The sequence below is a fragment of the Myotis nattereri genome, assembly GCF_964212035.1.
Source record: "Myotis nattereri genome assembly, chromosome: 6".
Taxonomy (NCBI): Eukaryota; Metazoa; Chordata; class Mammalia; order Chiroptera; family Vespertilionidae; genus Myotis; species Myotis nattereri.
The window spans coordinates 14340697-14358761 of NC_138081.1; the positions used below are offsets into that span (position 1 = coordinate 14340697).

General features: G+C 49.2%; 3 protein-coding genes across 9 annotated transcripts in view; 1 reads left to right on the forward strand and 2 right to left on the reverse strand.

Annotated features, from left to right (window-relative positions):
• MED20 (mediator complex subunit 20) overlaps positions 1-3775 on the reverse strand; it is a 54338-nt gene extending 50563 nt beyond the window's left edge. Inside the window, exons 1-2 of one of the 2 annotated variants that reach the window (XR_013996200.1) lie at positions 3673-3759; positions 604-758 (exon numbers count right to left, since the gene is read on the reverse strand). Coding sequence is in view for 1 of the 2 variants with exons in the window: in XM_081095052.1 (XP_080951178.1) it covers positions 604-758; positions 3673-3686 (169 nt within the window). In the remaining variant the exon portion in view is untranslated. Of the gene's footprint in view, positions 1-603; positions 759-3672 lie in introns of both variants that reach the window. The other variant, XM_081095052.1, reaches the window with a different exon arrangement.
• Positions 3776-3845: 70 nt separating this feature from the next.
• Positions 3846-15377, forward strand: BYSL (bystin like). Its single transcript, XM_081095054.1, has 7 exons — positions 3846-4439; positions 8627-8789; positions 10848-10986; positions 11318-11451; positions 12461-12621; positions 12792-12894; positions 13702-15377. Exons 1-7 carry the CDS (start codon positions 4172-4174, stop codon positions 14045-14047), a joined length of 1314 nt encoding a protein of 437 aa, XP_080951180.1. The 5' UTR covers positions 3846-4171; the 3' UTR covers positions 14048-15377.
• The window catches only part of CCND3 (cyclin D3), a 91584-nt gene continuing 88873 nt past the window's right edge, over positions 15355-18065 (reverse strand). For 5 of the 6 annotated variants that reach the window (XM_081095057.1, XM_081095058.1, XM_081095056.1 and 2 more), the window contains one exon: positions 16250-17663. In XM_081095057.1, the coding sequence (XP_080951183.1) occupies positions 17496-17663 (168 nt within the window). In that variant the 3' untranslated portion in view covers positions 16250-17495. Of the gene's footprint in view, positions 17664-18065 lie in introns of all 6 variants that reach the window. The other variant, XM_081095060.1, reaches the window with a different exon arrangement.

Below are 18065 nucleotides of genomic sequence, written 5' to 3' on the forward strand. Positions count from 1 at the left end.
GGCTCAGTGGCTAGAGCAGCCCTGGGCAAACTACGGCCCTCGGGCCCAATCCGGCCCGTTTGAAATGAATAAAACTAAAAAAAAAAAAAAAAAAGACCGTACCCTTTTATGTAATGATGTTTACTTTGAATTTATATTAGTTCACACAAACACTCCATCCATGCTTTTGTTCCGGCCCTCCGGTCCAGTTTAAGAACCCATTGTGGCCCTCGAGTCAAAAAGTTTGCCCACCCCTGGGCTAGAGCATCGGCCTGCTGACTGAAGGGTCCCAGGTTCGATTCCAGTCAAGGGTGCATGTCTGGGTTGTGGGCTTGATCCCCAGTAGGGGGCATGCAGGAGGCAGCCGATCAATGATTCTCTCTCATTATTGATGTTTCTCTCTTTTTCTCCCTCTCCCTTCCTCTCTGAAATCAATAAAAATATACTTAAAAAAAAAATCTAAATGCACAGCATTAAAAAAAAAAAAGAATTAATGAATTCAGAAACACATCTGCCACATGTTCAAGAATATCACTCTTAAAAGAGCAGGAAGATTTCAGTGAACATAAATGTCTATCGACTCCAAGCCAGGATGCAGCCATCCCACAGACGCATCTCACTAACCTTGGCTGCCAAGGGTAGAAGCAGCCGTGTGATAGGTCTCACAGTCTACACAAAATGTTCCTTGCTTCTCTGCCCCAAGCACCTCCAACTTCCGGGTGAGGAGCTCCACGGTCTGCTGGACACTCTTGCCCTCAGCCACAGGCATCTGGGACACACTGGAAGGGAAAGAATCAAATCGTCAATATCCAGAGGCATGGGCACTGGCTGAGCCACTCCATCACCCTCAGAATCACAGCTCATCAGGACCATAGAGACCACCTACCGGGACCCCTTTATTTTAAAGATGCATTTTTTTGATATTCATAAACGTATAGTTTTATTCTCTTTCTGTACATATTGGCAATGGTAAAGCTTAAAGATGCATGTCCTATGAAATATGCAAAAACAAGGAATTTACATAAATAATTTATACTTCAGAAAATTAAAGTTGAAAAATATTTTCCACATCATTAGCGTTCACAGTATTTAAAGTAAATCAAGCTTTCCCCCTTAGATTTCCAACTACATCGTCTCAGCAGAGAAGGATAAATCTGACCAGGAGCTCAAGAATCAAGCCTGGTTTTGTTCAGATGCAGAACTAAGTCCTACAGTCCCTAAGAACACAGATCTCATGATTCTCTCACAAGAGCGCAGCGAACTTCCTATCACAGCAGAATTCCCTAAGCATGGCATGTGTGCCAACATTCAAGAGAAGATTTTAGGTGGCACCCCGACTGAACACTTGACAACACTGTGTCATGTAATGTTTCCTTCACAATTATTTCAGTTCTGACGATATCAAGGAGATAGCCTTAATTTGGGGTATGTTGTTCCCAACTCTGACACTCTGAATGTGTGCTGTCCAGTAGCCACAAGCCACATGTGGCCATTGACATTTAAACAAGAATGTAATCCAAGCAATGAAACAAAAAAATGTTATTTCCAAGACTTCCTTCCATGGTGAGTAAAACCAGCTTCCCCTTTAGAGTGGTAGTTAACAGTCACCGAGCCCCAACTATGTGCCAGACAGTGTCCAAAAGCCTTGAGATAAATAAACTCTTTGAATCCTCGCTATGGCTATTATTTACCTCCTTATTGCAAATGAGGAAACTGAAATACAGAGGGGTGGACTTGCACAAGGTCACACAGCTTGGTGTGATGTAGCCAAGATTCAGAATCAGGCAAACTGGCGCTACATCTGTGCCCTTAACTACTACAGTAGACTACCTCCCTAGCGATATAGTTAAAATACTTTCAAGAAATAGATTTAAAAGTAAACATTAACAAATACTACTACACTGGAAGGGAGAGAATCAAATCATCAGTATTCAGAGACATGGGCACTAGTTATATAAAAATCAGAAAAGACAGCCATTTGTGACTGAATTTGGGGAGACACTGCATTACTTCATGATCAGCCAAATGAAGCCTAAAGGTAGAGTCCTCCTTGTTGCTAAAAATTGTCACTACTCTCCATCAAAAAAGCACTAATAAAGGAATGACGATGATGTGCCTTATGTTGAAACAGAAGCACATTCCTAAAATGATGCTGCTGGGGTGAGAAGTGCGAGGAGTCTGAGAACGCTGATAAGGGTCCTAACAGAGAGCCCTTCCCCTCGGCCTGCCTCCTCTACTGAAAGAACAGGGACTTCCAGGGCTCCAAGCCTCTGAGCTGCAAACTTGCCATGGCCATCGCCCACACTCTCCCTTACCCTAGGACAGTGGGCGGCAAACCGCGGCTCTTTGGCCCCTTGAGTGTGGCTCTTCCACAAAACACCATGTGCGGGCCGCACGAACAGTGTGAAATTGACTTAAAACTCTAAGTAAAGTTTATTAAGTTAATTTCAGGGAACGTTGTGGAGTGAAAGAAGATGTAGTGTCGAGGATGGAGAAAGGTATGTTGAGATGGTTTGGACATACAGAGAGGATGAACAAAAGGAGATCGACGAAACAAGTATACAAGACGAGTGTGGATGGGAGAGTTGGAAGGGGTCGACCTCAGCGAACGTACCTCAATCAGACTGAGGACATTTTTAGCAAAGGCCAGCTTAGGAGTACCCTAATTAAGTTAATAACAATGTACCTACCTATATAGTTTAGTTTAAAAAATTTGGCTCTCAAAAGAAATTTCAATCATTGTACTGTTGATATTTGGCTCTGTTGACTGATGAGTTTGCCGACCACTGCCCTAGGGGTCAGAGGAGGCTCATGATGCCAAATGCGGTCAACAAAAACGCAATCACTGACAAACTGGCAAGAGCCAGGGCTTCCAGGAGTTTCCACAGGCTGTGACCCGGGAAGCCCACAGTCAATGACTTGGGATAGCCTGGCCTCCAGTCCTCTCTGATTGGAAATGCTTACACTTACTGCTGTTTAAAAAAGAAAGGGGGGGCGGGAAAGGCTCTGAAATGTAGCATTTTGGAACTAATGACTCCAAGGGCATCAGACCCAGATCTTTCCCTATCACCCCGACTTATGAGTTAGAGATGTTACAAGTCCACAGAAACAACACACATCATGTAGAAAACAGGTCCTGAAGAAGTGATGTGCCCAGAACCCAAATCTCCTAATTCCCAATAGCTCCCCGGCCCCACCCCTCACCTCTCCCGAAACCCAAGACCTTAAAATGGTCAAACCAGAACTTGACATAGACTGGTCTAACTACATTTAGTGGCTGGAAGGAGAGACGGGTGAAAACCTAAAAAAAGCTACTGTCCCCTCTCTGCCTGTCCCAGACCCCGCTAGCCCTGCCTGCTGATGAGTTCTGGCCCACACATCCTCTCTCCGACCCCCAAGTCCCACCCTGGCCTCACCGGCGGGAAGCTGTGCCAAGAAAACGGGAAGGAGGCACCCAACCATGGATGGGCTCCTGGGACAAAACCCAGGAGGAAGGGGGCGCATCCCCAAGGAACCAGGCCCGGGGACTCCACAGCCCTCGCGGGGTCCCCCTCACCCACACAACCCGAGGACATCGCGCCAGACTCCCGAGGGACCGCAGACCCGGGTCCCGACCCCCCCAGGGTTCACTCCGGACTCCGAGGGCCCTTCGCGACCCCAAGTCCCGCCCCACAGTATCCCCTGCAGCCCTACCAGGTCACTCCCATGATGTCGGACCCGGAGGATGGCAGGACCAAAGAGTCGAATCGCAGAGTTCTCCGCCACGCACAGTTAGTGACGGCGCCCAAAGGCCAGTTCCGGTGGAGGGAGGGGGCTCCGGAAGTGACGTAAAAACAGAGCGCCCCAGTCGTCGCACCGCGAGGAGCAGGGGCGTGTCTAGGCGCCTCCTCGCTGACACCTTCGTTGGTACCCCTGCCCGGCGGCTGCCCCCAGGCTTCCATCACCCTGGGCCCCTAGGTCCTCAAAGGTTGGAGGAGACAACGTTAAAGGCACAGAGTTTATTGGGGAGTCTGGCCCCAGGACCCGCGAGTTCTCAGGTGGGGCGGCGCGGATGGCGCTCCTGGCCTCCGAGCGGTAGGGGGCGCTGTGCTTCAGCGTGGCCTCTGGGGAACGGGGCGCACACAGCGCAGACGCACTCGGGACTGCTTCTGCGTCTCCACGTGTGAACTTTCCCGGCACGTTTTTGAGGAAAATGCCCAAATTCAAGGCGGCCCGCGGGGCCGGGGGCCAGGAAAAACACGCGCCCCTTGCCGAGCAGATTCTGGCCGGGGACGCGGTGCGGGCAGGGGCCCGGGAGAAGCGGCGCGGTCGCGGTACCCAAGAGGAGGAAGAAGAGTATGTGGGGCCCCGGCTGACCCGACGGATTTTGCAGCAAGCGCGGCAGCAGCAGGAGGAGCTCGAGGCCGAGCATGGGACTGGAAGCCGGCCCGCGGCGCCGCGGGAGCGCATCACGCGCCTGGGTGAGCGGCGGGGATGGGTGCGAGGAAGGAGGAGGTTGGGAGAGGATGGACGGGCATCGGGCCGGGGCATAGCTGGGGATAAAAAGGGTTACAGAGGTACTGTAATGGGACACTCAGCCCTGGAGCGGGTTTAGGATAGTCAGAGCCCTCCACGCCCACTACTAGCTTTAGGCCCTCTCTTCCAGGTCCCCCTGAAGTTAGGAAGCAGGAAGTGGTTGCTGACACCAGTGGGTCCTCCTAGTATTTATCCATCCATCTGTTCTGTAGCTACTTACGGGATGTCTGCCAGTGTTCGTACTGTGCTAGGAGTCCAGAGGGTTTGGCTAAAGAGGTAAACAAGGTAGACATGCGCCTGGCTTCAGGATGTTAGAGTCTAGCCCAGGAGAGAGTAGGCAATGGACAATGAGAATAATACATTCCATGGTAAAGTATAAGAGATTCTCTGATGACAACGGCATTGATCTTGGGGGTCGGGCTCCCCAGATTGCATGACCTTTGTGCTGAGACCTGAAAAACGGGTGAGGCGTGCCCTGAGCAGAAAGAACAATATTGTTTAGGGGCCAACGAAGGACACAGGGTAAGTAAAAGATGGGCGTGTTGACCTTCCTATCCAGTTCTCAGATCCCTTTCCTTTGTCCTGACACAATTGAACATTGGCCTCCTGACTGTAGTATCTTTACTTCGCTTCCAAGACATCATATTCCTGTGTTACTATTTACCTCTCAGTAGCCTTTGCTGGCTCCCTTTTGATCCCCAACCTCTTTTTATTTTAAATATATTTTTATTGATTTCAGAGATGAAGGGAGAGGGAGAGAGCGATAGAAACATCAGTGATGACAGAGAATCATTAATTGGCTGCCTCCTGCAGGCCCCCTACTGGGGATCAAGCCCACAACCTAGGCATGTGCCCTGACAGGAATCGAACCCTGACCTCCTGGTTCATAGATCGACACTCCACCACTGGGCCACACTGGCCAAGTGATTCCCCAGCCTCTTATTGAAGTGCCACAGGGTTCAGTCTTTGGACCTCTTCTCTTCACACACTTCTCTGGTGTTGCCATCAGTTTCATGGTTTAAACACCATCTATTTGGTGACCGCTCTCAACTTTATATTCTAGCCTTGATTTCTCCCATGAAACCTACATTATTTAGTTGCCTATTTGGCATCTCCAGTTTGAAGACTAATAGACATCTCAAATTTAACATGTCCAAAATAGACCTTCTTGCCAAACTTGCCCCTCCACCATCTTCCTCATCTCAGTTAATAGCACAATATCTTTCCATTTGTTTAAGACAGAAACCTTGGACTCCTCTCTTTCTCATTCCACATCTGATCTATTGGGAAATCCTGTTGACTCTGCCTTCAGAATACATCCAAAATCAGACCACTTCTCACCACCTGGGAACACCATCCTCTGCAAGCCACCACTATCTCTCCCCTGGATTATTACAGTAGTCTCCTCATTAATATCCCATACCCCCTACAGTCCACTCTCAACTCAACAGCTAGAGAATTACAGTGGTTTGCAAAGCCCTATATGATCGGCTTCCATTGCCACTCCGACTTCTACTTTTCCCTTTTCACTCCACCCATATCGGCTTAAACATGGTAAGTTAGGGCCTTTGCCCTGGTGGCTCCTCCTGTCCTCATACACCTGTAGGCATACTCTCTCCATTCTTCACCTTCTCAGGCCTGTTATGCAAAGAGCTGAGATCCGAGGAAAATAACCCAGAAGACCGCCTGTGAAAAACACGGGTTTATTAAGACTTACTGCACACGGTGGCGGCCCACTGGTGAAGTTTTCCCCAGCACAGGGTGGTATAGAATACAGAGAACGGGCATGCAGGAGAGGCGTGCTCAAGCGCAAGCTCTGTAAGATCAGAACACTAATCGTTTACAATCAGGCTCACATCCAAGGTCAGTTTCTGTTTGGCTGTTTCTTGACTGCGGAGCTGTCCAGGCTCCCAAGGTTGCTCCCACAGTCCGTTTTCAGGTGGCCTTCATCATATTCCCACAGGGTCAGAGTGGGGAGTTGGAGCTTGGGAAGGGGCCCAGGTTCTCACATACCACACACCTTCATTAAAAATTGCAACACCCCCACCCTGGCCTGGTGGTTCAGTTGGTTGGAGCAGAGCATTGTTCCATATACCAAAAGGTTGCAGGTTCGATTCCTTGTCAGGGCACATATCTAGGATGTGGGTTTGAATCTGGTTGGGCTGGGTACCGGAGGCAACTGATCAATGTTTCTCTCTTGCACTGATGTTTCTCTCTCTCTCACCCTTGTTTCTTCTCTCTCTAAAATCATTGGAGGGCATGTCCTCCGGTGAGGATTAAAAGGAAAAAAGAGAAGATTTTAACACCCCCACCCCTATCTTTACAGTCCCAACCTCTCTGTTCTGCCCTATTGCTTTTTTTCATAGCACTTGTCTTTTAACCTATCATGTTATATTTATTGTCTGTCTTCCCCGACTAGAGTATAAGCTCTGTAAGGGCAAAAGATTTTGTTTCTCTCGTTCATTAGTGTAGTTCCAGCACCCGGAACAGTGTATCACATATACTAGGCACTCAATGTTTGCTGAATGAATAGATAGATTAATGAATGATGGTGAGGTGGGTAGGAACCAAATCTGCAAAAGACTTGGAGGCTGTGCCCAGGATTTAAAGCTGTCATAAAGACAATGAAAAACTATGGAGAATATGGAGACCAGTTAGCGGACTGCTTAATTAGTCCAGGCGAGAAATGGTGCTGATCTAGGCTTAGACAGCTGTGAAGTGTTTGAAATATTCTATGAGGTAGAATTGAATAGGCTTTAGTCATTGAGTGCTGGGAATGAGGCAGGCCTGCCTCCCAGGTTCCGGCTTAGCATGGGGTGGACGGTGGTGCTATGTACTCAGATATAGAACACAGTGAGTAAGTAGCATAGGCCTACGAGGAAAAGGGAGTGAGTTTGGTTGATACAAGTGACGTTTGAAGTTCTTGTGAAGAGCAGCTGTACAGGTGGCAGCTGGAGTTATGGTCTGGAGTGAAGGGACATCTACCTCCAAGCATAGGCTTGGGGGTTGTTAGCACGTGGAGACAAAACACCTTCGCCACACCACCACCACCATTTAGCTTTTGTCACACACTTCCTGTGTTAATAACCTGTTCATATGCAGCATTTCATCCTGGATTGGAGTATGGCATCCCTGACCAGATGCCCAATCAGCTATAGCCTTCCAGTAATCAGTTCTTCAATGGGTTGGTCCATTGAAATCTGAACTACACTGCCTGGCCTCGAGGCCTTCCACAGTCTGGGTTCACTTTACCCATCCAGCCATATTTCTTGCTGCTGCTTAACAGACAATCTTGTAAAAGCCCTTTTGCCAGTATTGTATTGTAACCCAGGTTTGGACCACAGTCCAGCTGCACTGTGCTCCCTATCCAGACTCTAATCATCGTTGGCACTCATCATCATCTAAATTGCCTATGGTATATACTGTCTCTACCACCCATTAGGCATAGTCCATCCATGTGTGTAGAATATGGGTAAAGAAGGCACAGTCTAGGCCCAGACTACATGCCATAGGCAAATTACTTATTTAACTTTTCTTGAGCTTTAGTGTTCCCATCTGAAACTGGGTATACATTATAATAAGACCTACTTCTTGGGGTTGTATTATGTACAGTATTTTTTTTATTTTATTTTAATATATTTTTTTTTATTTCAGAGAGGAAAGGAAAGGGAAAGAGACAGAAACATCAATGATGAGAGAGAATCACCGATCGGCTGCCTCCTGCACGCCTCCCATTGGGATTGAGCCCACAACCCAGGCATGTGCCCCTGACCGGAATCGAACCCGGGACCCTTCAGTCTGTAGGCCGACGCTCTATCCACTGAGCCAAACCAGCCAGGGCTATGTACAGTATTTAGAACAGTTCCTGCTACATGACTGAGTATAATGTGTTAACTATGATATATTGGCATCACTGTGTCATTGGTTCACATATGTACATTTTGTTTCTCAAGCAAGATTGTAAGTCCCTGGTACAGGAAGGTAGTGTGTGCACCACTGTTTCACTGCACACATCCATCTATCACAAGCACACATGAGGCTTACACTGTCCATGGTGGTTAAAGTTAAATTGACCTCCAAATCCCTCCCCCACCGCTTGCCTTTCTCATCCATTTCACCTCCCCTCTTCTAGGTCCAGGAGTGCCGCAGGATGGATCAGATGACGAGGACGAAGAGTGGCCCACCCTGGAGAAGGCTGCCACGATGACAGGGGCCGGCCAGCATGCAGAGGTGGTTGTGGACCCTGAGGATGAGCGTGCCATTGAGATGTTCATGAATAAAAACCCTCCTGTCAGGTAGGGCTGACATGGCCTAGAATTTGGGGAAGTGGGTCCTGGTAGCCACTTCCCACAAGGAAGCAAATGCTCTGGCAGCGTTTTGATTCCCTACCCTTGGGAAGGGTCTGCGCGTTGCTAGTTGTAGGGATCCACCTTAACAAAAGTGGCCCATCCTCAGACGACCATTCTGAGTGAGAACGACACAGACTCAAAATATCTCCTCCCCCTCTGTCCACCTGTTCTAGAACTGCTCAGATTACCTGGGGAGACAGCTACCTGACCTTTTTATGCTTCTAGGGAGATGTATTCCATTGCATTTGGTCTTGGCATACTCTAGGGGTAAGCTCAGTTTCCTTGGCCAAATCTCTTTTGCACCCTAAGCTTCATTTTATTCAAGGTTTTTCAGCCTTAGCACTATTGGCTGAATAATTTTTTTTGTGTGGAAGCTGACCTGTGCAATGTAGGGTGTTTAGCAGCATCGCTGACCTCTACTCACTAGATCCCAGGAGTGGCCTTCCCACCAATTGTGATAACCAAAAAGGTCTCAGGCATTGCAAATTCGCCCCCACTTAGAACCACTAATTTATGCCCATCTGTAATAAATGCTACTCCAGATGATGTATGCATTTGAGCTCCTGTAGTCAAACCCCTGAGCATGTGGATTTTGGCCCTGGAGAGGGGAATCTAGGATTACGGCCCTCAACCAGTCTATTCTGACCCTGTGATATTAACATGACATTGTCCTTGGTTCTGCGGGCTACTTTGGGTTAATGCATCTCTCATTGCTAATAATACTATGAAAACACAGGGAGGCTGAATGATAAGGTCTGTGGTAGTTTATTTGAGAGCACAGAACAAAGGGATGAGTTCCTCTTTCAGATTGATACCCAGCAGCTGAAATAGATGTCACAGAGTGTGTACTTGGACTCGTGTGCTTGTCCCACCAGAGAGCCTCTCAGTGCCTTATAACTCCTTTTTCACCGATCATTCTGACGAACCTGGCAGAATGGTTTTCCAGCTTGCAGTAAATGGAAGAGTGAAGCTCCTACAAACAGTGACTCCTGGCAGTTTTGAGAAATGGCAGCTGGTATCTTCAGAAAGCAGGCCCAGACGCACATGAGCTCAGCAATCAGAGGCTGTTTAGTTTGGAGGCACGTTACTGTGTGCTGTGAAGTACCTGAACTTTAGAACCTGAGCAACGGGGCTTGACTTCCCCCCCTGAGACCTTGGGTGCGTGTTAACCTGTCTGAGTATCAGTTCCCAGGTTGAATAAGGCGAATGACACCCAGTGTAGGTGTTGCACGGACTATCTAAGACAACGTCTGAGAAATCCTGTGCTCAGTGCCTGGCCTTGAGAAGACCCTAAGTTTTAAATATACGTTAGCAGCCTCTGGAGATACCATTCTTATATCAAAGCCCAATGTAAGGAGAATTATGAGTCATCACACTAAAGTTATGTTAAATATACTGTTTAATGAGAGAAAAATATTATTGTGCCCTGGTGTTTTCCCAAATTATCCCAGCTACTTGAAATCTTGGTATATAACTAAGAGGTCAGACCAGTATTCTATAATTGGAGAGACTTCAGCATGTAAGGGATTTGTCTGAAATTGGCAACACATTACACATTTTCCATGTACTGATAGTTCCAAGTAACGTACATGTATTAATTCGCTTAATCCTGACGTTAACTTTATGAGGTAGATATAGTTATTGCCCCTTTTACAGATGAGAAAACAGAAGCAGAGAGGCAAAATAGCAGGCCCAAGGTTATACAGGTAGTGGAAAAGCCAGGATTTAAACCCAGGCAGACTGACTTCAGAGTCCGGGTTCTTAACCTCCACACATTTGTCTGCTTCATCCCAAGTTGAATGACTTTCAGGTCGTTTGTGCTCTGCAGTGATTCCATGGTGGGTCCGGCCCAGAGGGGAACTGAGGTCGCATATCCCAGCAAGATCACAGGTTTATTGGAGCTCATAAGAAACTGTGTGTGGAGTCTAGAGCTTCCTGGACTGTGACCACAGCACTCCCGCCCCTTCCTTCCCCTCTCCCCTGCACCCCACTCCCAACTCTTAGGCGTACCCTGGCTGACATCATCATGGAGAAGCTGACTGAGAAGCAGACGGAAGTTGAAACGGTCATGTCCGAGGTGACAGGATTCCCTATGCCCCAACTGGACCCACGGGTCCTAGAGGTCTACAGAGGAGTCCGGGAGGTAAGAGCTGGAATACCTTTACAGGGGCTGTGGGCTCCCACCTAAGGTTTTGGGTGCCCACATCTCATACACAGAAGGCCTGGTGGCCAAGAACAGTCTTAAGTCAGAGTGTATGGGTTCAGAGTCCTGCTGCACCCCTTAGTGACTTGGTGGCTGTGGGTAAGATCTCCTTGTCCCCATCTGGAAAATGAGGATGATAATAGCATCTCCTTATGTGGTGGTTGTGAGGATTCAGTGAGTGAACATATGAAAAGCCCCCAGACAAGTACATGGCACTCGGCAAGCAGGATGTGTGTTCTTGGCAACGATGGTATTACTCCCTCATCCCCAGGTGTTATCCAAGTACCGCAGTGGGAAGCTGCCCAAGGCATTTAAGATCATCCCTGCACTCTCCAACTGGGAACAGATCCTCTATGTCACAGAGCCTGAGGCCTGGACCGCTGCTGCAATGTACCAAGCCACAAGGTAGAGTGGATGGGAGTTAGAGTGGCCTTAGGTCTATAGGTAAAGGGCTGGGGGCATGGGAGTACAGGTTTTCCTGGTCTTTGCCATTACTTTTTTTTTCTCTATATTTTTATTTTATGTATTTATTTTTATTGGTTTCAGAGAGAGAGGGAGAGAGAGAAACATCAATGATAAGAGAATCATTGATTGGCTGCCTCCACACACCCCTTACTGAGGATCGAGCCTGCAACCCGGCCATGTGCCCTTGACCGGAATCAAACCCAGGATCCTTCAGTCTGCAGGCTGATGCTCCATCCACTGAGCCAAACCGGCTAGGGCTGCCATTAAATTTTAAAAAATATATTTTTTATTGAGAGAGAAAGGGAGAAGGAGACAGAGAAACATTGGCTGCCTCCCACAGGCCCCCCCAGAATGGGGATCGATCCCGCAACCAGGGCATGCACCCTGACTGGGAATAGAACCAGGAGCCCTTTGGTGCATGGGATGACGCCCAACCAACTGAACCACACCAGCCAGGGCTGCATTACATGTTAACTTTGCCCCAGAGCTCTCTTTTGTGCTTCTTTATGTCATCATTTTCCCAGCTTTTCCTGTTTCATGTTTTGGGGCCAAGACCCTGTTGAAAATCGCCTGTGATGAGTTTTTAGGGAAGAGGCTTATAACTACTGGGCTACCACCCTGGGGTGTCAGACAGGCCTCAGAAGTCTGTGCTCCCCACACGTGCTCAGGTCCCTCAAAGAGTAGGGTAGGTAGAGAAGGCCCTTGATGGGGAGAGGAAGGTGAGTAGCTGAGTTGCCATTGGTTTGGGAGCACTCTGGCTCTCGGTGCTCACCTGTTTGGATGCATCTTGTAGACCTCCTGTTCCCTCCTATCTGATTGGGGTGCTGCATGCACATAGTTCACAGCCCCTCAGATCTTTTGCATGCACCATCCACAGTGATATTTAAAGGGCCAGCTCCAGGCTGTCAAGTGACCTGGGATGTCCCTGCTACCCCCCCAAAAAAACTAGGATTTTCGCATCTAACCTGAAGGAACGCATGGCCCAGCGCTTCTACAACCTTGTCCTGCTCCCCCGGGTACGAGATGATATTGCTGAATACAAACGACTCAATTTCCACCTCTACATGGCACTCAAGAAGGCTCTTTTCAAGCCTGGAGCCTGGTTTAAAGGTGAGAACCCAGGAGGCAGTTAGGAAAGGGAGGGGCTAGAGCTCCTGCAGGTGATGGCAGTGAGTATGACTTGGGAGATGGCTGGCTCTGTGGTAGGTGGCGGTGCTTTCTGCTTTGCATCCTTTCTCTCACCCTCAACTCCAAGTGACTGCCCCTCTGACCCTCCCCAGGGATCCTCATCCCACTGTGTGAGTCGGGCACCTGTACCCTCCGGGAAGCCATCATCGTGGGTAGCATCATCACCAAATGCTCCATTCCTGTGCTGCACTCCAGGTAGTGTTCCCTCTCCGCGGGGAAGGGTGACTGATCAGTGGAATCACCAGGACTTGGAAAGTTGGTGGGGGTACAGAGTGGAGAAGGAGCTGAGAATACCGTAGCCCTGATTTTGTGGCTTAAGCCACTAGGTATATCATTACTCCACTAGATTGTAATTCCATGAGAACAGGGTCCCAGTGCCTGGCACTTGGCAGGTGCTCAGTAAATAGTTGAATGAATAGGGAACATGGGAAGGAGATAAGTCGGGGGTGGAGATGTTGAAATATTTGAGTATATTCTAGTTGGATACTGAGTGAGACATGCACTCTGAGCCAGGAGTAAGGGATTTGGGATGAATCAGCATCCCAATTAGAGATGATAACTGGAGTGCAGGGGGAGGAGGATCAAGACTGCACAGGTGCTCTAGCCGCTTTGGTTTGGTTTGGCCCAGTGGATAGAGCGTTGGCCTGCCCACTGAAGCATCCCAGGTTTAATTCCGGCCAAGGGCACATCCTAGGTTGTGGGATTGATCCCCAGCAGGGGGCGTGCAGGAGGCAGGTGATCAGTAATTCACTCTCATCGTTGATGTTTCTATCTCTCTATCCCTCTCCCTCTCTGAAATCAATAAAAACGTTTAAAAAAAAGTTAAATAAATAAAACTACTTGAAAAAAGACTGCACTGCATAGGTGAGAAGGCCTGAGATGGCCCTTTTAGGCGTACCACAGTGTAAGGGCCAGTAGAGGAGAAGAGGGAAAGCACAGAGGGAGAGGTCGGCCCTCCCCCCAGCCTTTCCCCACCGCTGACTCCACCCATCCTCCCACCAGCGCGGCCATGCTGAAAATTGCTGAGATGGACTACAGCGGTGCCAACAGCATCTTCCTGCGGCTGCTGCTGGATAAGAAGTACGCACTGCCCTACAGGGTGCTGGACGCTCTGGTCTTCCACTTCCTGGGGTTCCGGACGGAGAAGCGTGAACTGCCCGTGCTCTGGCACCAGTGCCTCCTGACTTTGGCCCAGCGCTATAAGGCAGACCTGGCCACGGAGCAGAAAGAGGCCCTCCTGGAACTGCTCCGGCTGCAGCCCCATCCCCAGCTGTCCCCTGAGATCAGGCGTGAGCTTCAGAGCGCAGTGCCCCGAGATGTGGAAGATGTTCCCATCACCATGGACTGAGGAAACAGCCACTCATCCTGGTCTGAGGGGTGTGGGAGGACACCAGGATCCCAGTTAAGGTGACACCGAGCCTTTACAACTGGGCAGTGAGAGCTCCTGGGCACCTGGGACCCCCCGGTACCCTGCAGGGCGGACCGAGGGTCAGGCCGTTGTTCCTGCTCAGTTCTGGAACCTGTTTGAGATCCACACCCCAGGATTCCCACTGCCCTGCTGGGGCTTGGAGTTCTTTCTCCCAGGCCATGTCAAGTCCCTGGGATGTGGATGAAAAGGCGGGTATTTATTGAGCGTGTGTGTTTTATTGTGATCAATGCAGATCTTTCTGTTTTCCCTCTTTATCTAAAGATAGGGATTACTCTTCCCTGTTCCTGTCTAGGAGTGGATTCTTACCCAGTATACTGAGGACGCCCACCCCTATCCTAACTCTCCAAGCTCGTTCCTCCAGGCTATACCCAGAGTTAGCCCCTGCGGGGCTCGTCTCTGCCTTTCCCCAATACAGGCTGCTTTGGGAGAATGCCAGGAACCAGGAGGTTCAAAAGAAGGTCTGTCTCAGCTGTGGGTGGAAGAGCTAGAGGAGAGCGCCCCTAGAGCCGTGGTCAGCAAACTGCGGCTCGCGAGCCACATGCAGCTCTTTGGCCCCTTGAGTGTGGCTCTTCCTAAGCCTTAGGAGAACCCTAATTAAGTTAATAACAATGTACCTACCTATATAGTTTAAGTTTAAAAAATCTGTCTCTCAAAAGAAATTTCAGTCGTTGTACTATTGATATTTGGCTCTGTTGACTAATGAGTTTGCCGACCACTGCCCTAGAGCAAGCATGTCAAACTCAAAGGCTGACATGGGCCAAATAAAGTAGGCCTTGGCCTACGAGCCACGAGTTTGACATGCTTGCCCTAGAGGGAAGTGGAAATGCAAAGGCCAGACCAGATCAGAGAATATTGGTTGTGCCCAGGATAGTTAGAGCTGGATCACCACCAGACAAGTTCCTTTTCTGGCTGAGAGCATTAGACTGGAGGTTGGCAAACTAGGGACATATGCCCATTTCTTATGGCCATGAACACCAAGAATGGTGTTTACATTTTTTAATGGACGGGAAAATTTTTTTAAAGAGTATTTTATGGTAAGTGAAAATGATGTGAAATTCAAATTCCAGTGTCCATAGTTTTATTGGAACACAGCCACTCCCATCTATTTACATGTTTCCCATGGCTACTTTCATGCTGCAATAGCAGAATACAATCCTGGAACCCTTGTTTGCCTTTGAAAATGTCACTTTGTTCCAACCCAATTAATATATTTGGGAACAATTTTATCATAAAACAAATAGCACATTTATTTCTATGCAGTTTTGTCCTTGAGAAACAACACATAAAATCAGAAAACTGCACCAAGCTGAACCAAGCCAGATACACAAGTGCAAGCACTCTGACATGTGGGTTGGGTGTCACATCCACAACCTGCCTTCCACATCCTCCCAATCTCTGCTTCCACAAGCAAACTTCAGGTGTTATTGAAGATAAAGGACTGTTATATTTGTGTTTCTTAACCATATAGTATATAAAAACTATGCTATCCTTTTTTTAAAATATATTTTTATTGACTTCAGAGAGGAAGAGAAACATCAATGATGAGAGAATCATTGATTGGCTGCCTCCTGCATGCCCCAGACTGGGGATCAAACCTGCAACCCAGGCATGTGCCCTGACCAGGAATTGAACCATGACCTCCTGGTTCATAGGTCCACGTTCAACTACTGAACCAAGGCAGCCAGGCCCCTCTTTTTTAAAAAACATGTCACTTGCTGGTTTGGCTCAGTGAATGGAGCGTTGGCCTACAGACTGAAAGGTCCCAGGTTTGATTCCAGTCAAGGGCATGTACCTTGGTTGCCGGCACATCCTCAGTAGGTGGTGTGCAGGAGGCAGCTGATCGATGATTCTCTCTCATCGATGTTTCTGGCTCTCTATCCTTCTCCCTTCCTCTCTGTAAAGAATCAATAAAATATATTTTGAAGAAATAAACATGCCACTCAACCCTGCTGTGTGATAGTGCATAGATCCATGAACCACCAGGGTTGGATCAGGGTTGTGGGCTTGATCCCCAGTAAAGGGGATGTAGGAGGCAGCCATAGATGATTCTCCCATCATTGGCGTTTGTATCTCCCCCTCTGAAATAAGTACTTTTTTTAAAAAAAAAAAATATCGCTCATTGAGTTTTTGCATGTGCCCATACATAAGTCCTATGGCTTTTATTAGGCAGTTTTGCAAGAACGATTTTTAGGAAAGCACACATTCCATTATAAAGTAGCACTGACTCTGTGGGACAGAGGAGATAGCTCACAGGCCTAAAATATTTACTCTGGCCCTTTACATAAGTGGCTTGATGGACCACTGATTTCTGCCCTCTTTACCTCATGCTTTTACCCTCACCTCCATCCAATCCAAGAAGCCAAGGCCAACTTTATTCCACAATCTTTATTAAGGTAGCATGATGGTCCTGGGCCAGCAACTGGACCTTGTGGCCTTAGGAAAGACCTGTGTTAACAGGGTTTGCATCTTCAGACAGCGGGCTTGGTCACCTCCAGGTCACCCCTGCCTCATCCCCTGACGCAGGACGGGGCAGAGGGCCAAAGGGGGAGGAGGGCCTGGCCCCTCCCAGGCCGGAGCAGCTCCTCGGTCACAAAGATCCTCTAGCCAGTAGCAGAGGAGGGATGCAGCAACCGCCAGGGCCACCACCACTTGGGCTGGCGGGCCCCACCACACCCTCTTACAGTTGTATTCAACACAATTAATAAATTAAAACCACCTCTTCCTTCAGCACTGACCCCCCTCAATCACAGGAGACACTGGGCAGAAAGCAAAGCGAGGAGGAACTGGTTGATTCTGGGATCTCTGACAGAGGCCTGGGCCCCTCCCTCTAGGAGCAGCTGTGCGCACGGATTATGCAGGGCTCTCCAAAGTATGTTGAGAAGAGCTGTCCGGACTGTGTCCCCTCAGAATATCAGAAATTTCTTCAGAAAGACCCCAATCCAAATGCAGTAACTCTAGAAGGTGCAGCACCTTTATAAGGCACCAGGGCATTTTGGCAGTTGAGAACGGGAGAGCCCCAGAGACGGGGCCTCAATAAGGAATGCTGGTTACATCTATTTTACCTTCTTCAATTCTGTCTCTGACCAGCCGACCCACCCCCAGCCAGAACCAGGGAAGGAGCTGAGCTGGTCAGAGGCAGGGAGAAGGAGGGGCTTGACTAGCCACCCAAACGTGGCTGGCCGGCCCCTTAGTGCACACGGCAGGGATAGGCAGGACCTGCCCCCTTCTCTTTAGCAAAGGGCAAATGGGAAGGAGCCCCCCCAGACTTCAGTTGTGGCAGATGCGACGTGGTTTGTTCCTGCAGGGAGGGAGGGTGGCAGGGACCCTCCTCTGCTGTCAGCGGCCACTGGAGGGGGCCGCTCCGTGGCTACAGGTGGATGGCTGTGACGTCTGTGGGAGTGCTGGTCTGGCTGGGCCCCTGGCTGCTGGAGCCTCTGGGGGCTTTGGGTGCTGGGCTGGGGGACGTCTGGGCAGCTTCCCTGAGGCTCTCCCTGAGTGCAGCTTCAATCTGCTCCTGACAGGCCCGCAGGCAGTCCTGGGAACAAGGGGGGACAGTGAGGAGGGAATGCTGGGTGAGGTGGAGGAAGGTCCCACTGGAGCGAAAGGTCCACTTCCCTCCTCCCATAGCATCTGGCAGCAGGTGCGGGGGACGGACACCTCCCAGCACACAGGGAAGTCTGGGGAGGTTAGGCCACAGCCCAGCCCCAGGAATCAGCCTTCAATTCTCAGAAACTGGCAAGAGGATGTGGCAACAGGGTGTGAGCGCAGCCCTGCATCCGACACTAAGCCTCCCACCCCCACTCCTGAACACCATTTGGCAGAAAAGGGCACCAAGGGATGGTGCCCTGCAACCCACCCAAGACCACTTGCTTTTCCCCAGACAAGGCAGTAGATAAAACGCCACAGAAGCCCCAAGGGCAGGGCCCGTGAAAGGCAC

Excerpts from the sequence above, each read along its gene's own strand:
- BYSL (XM_081095054.1), top strand. The coding sequence starts at position 4,172 with ATGCCCAAATTCAAGGCGGCCCGCGGGGCCGGGGGCCAGGAAAAACAC. Across the intron at positions 8,790-10,847 it reads AATAAAAACCCTCCTGTCAG|GCGTACCCTGGCTGACATCA; the intron begins GTAGGGCTGACA and ends CCCAACTCTTAG. Across the intron at positions 12,895-13,701 it reads ATTCCTGTGCTGCACTCCAG|CGCGGCCATGCTGAAAATTG; the intron begins GTAGTGTTCCCT and ends TCCTCCCACCAG.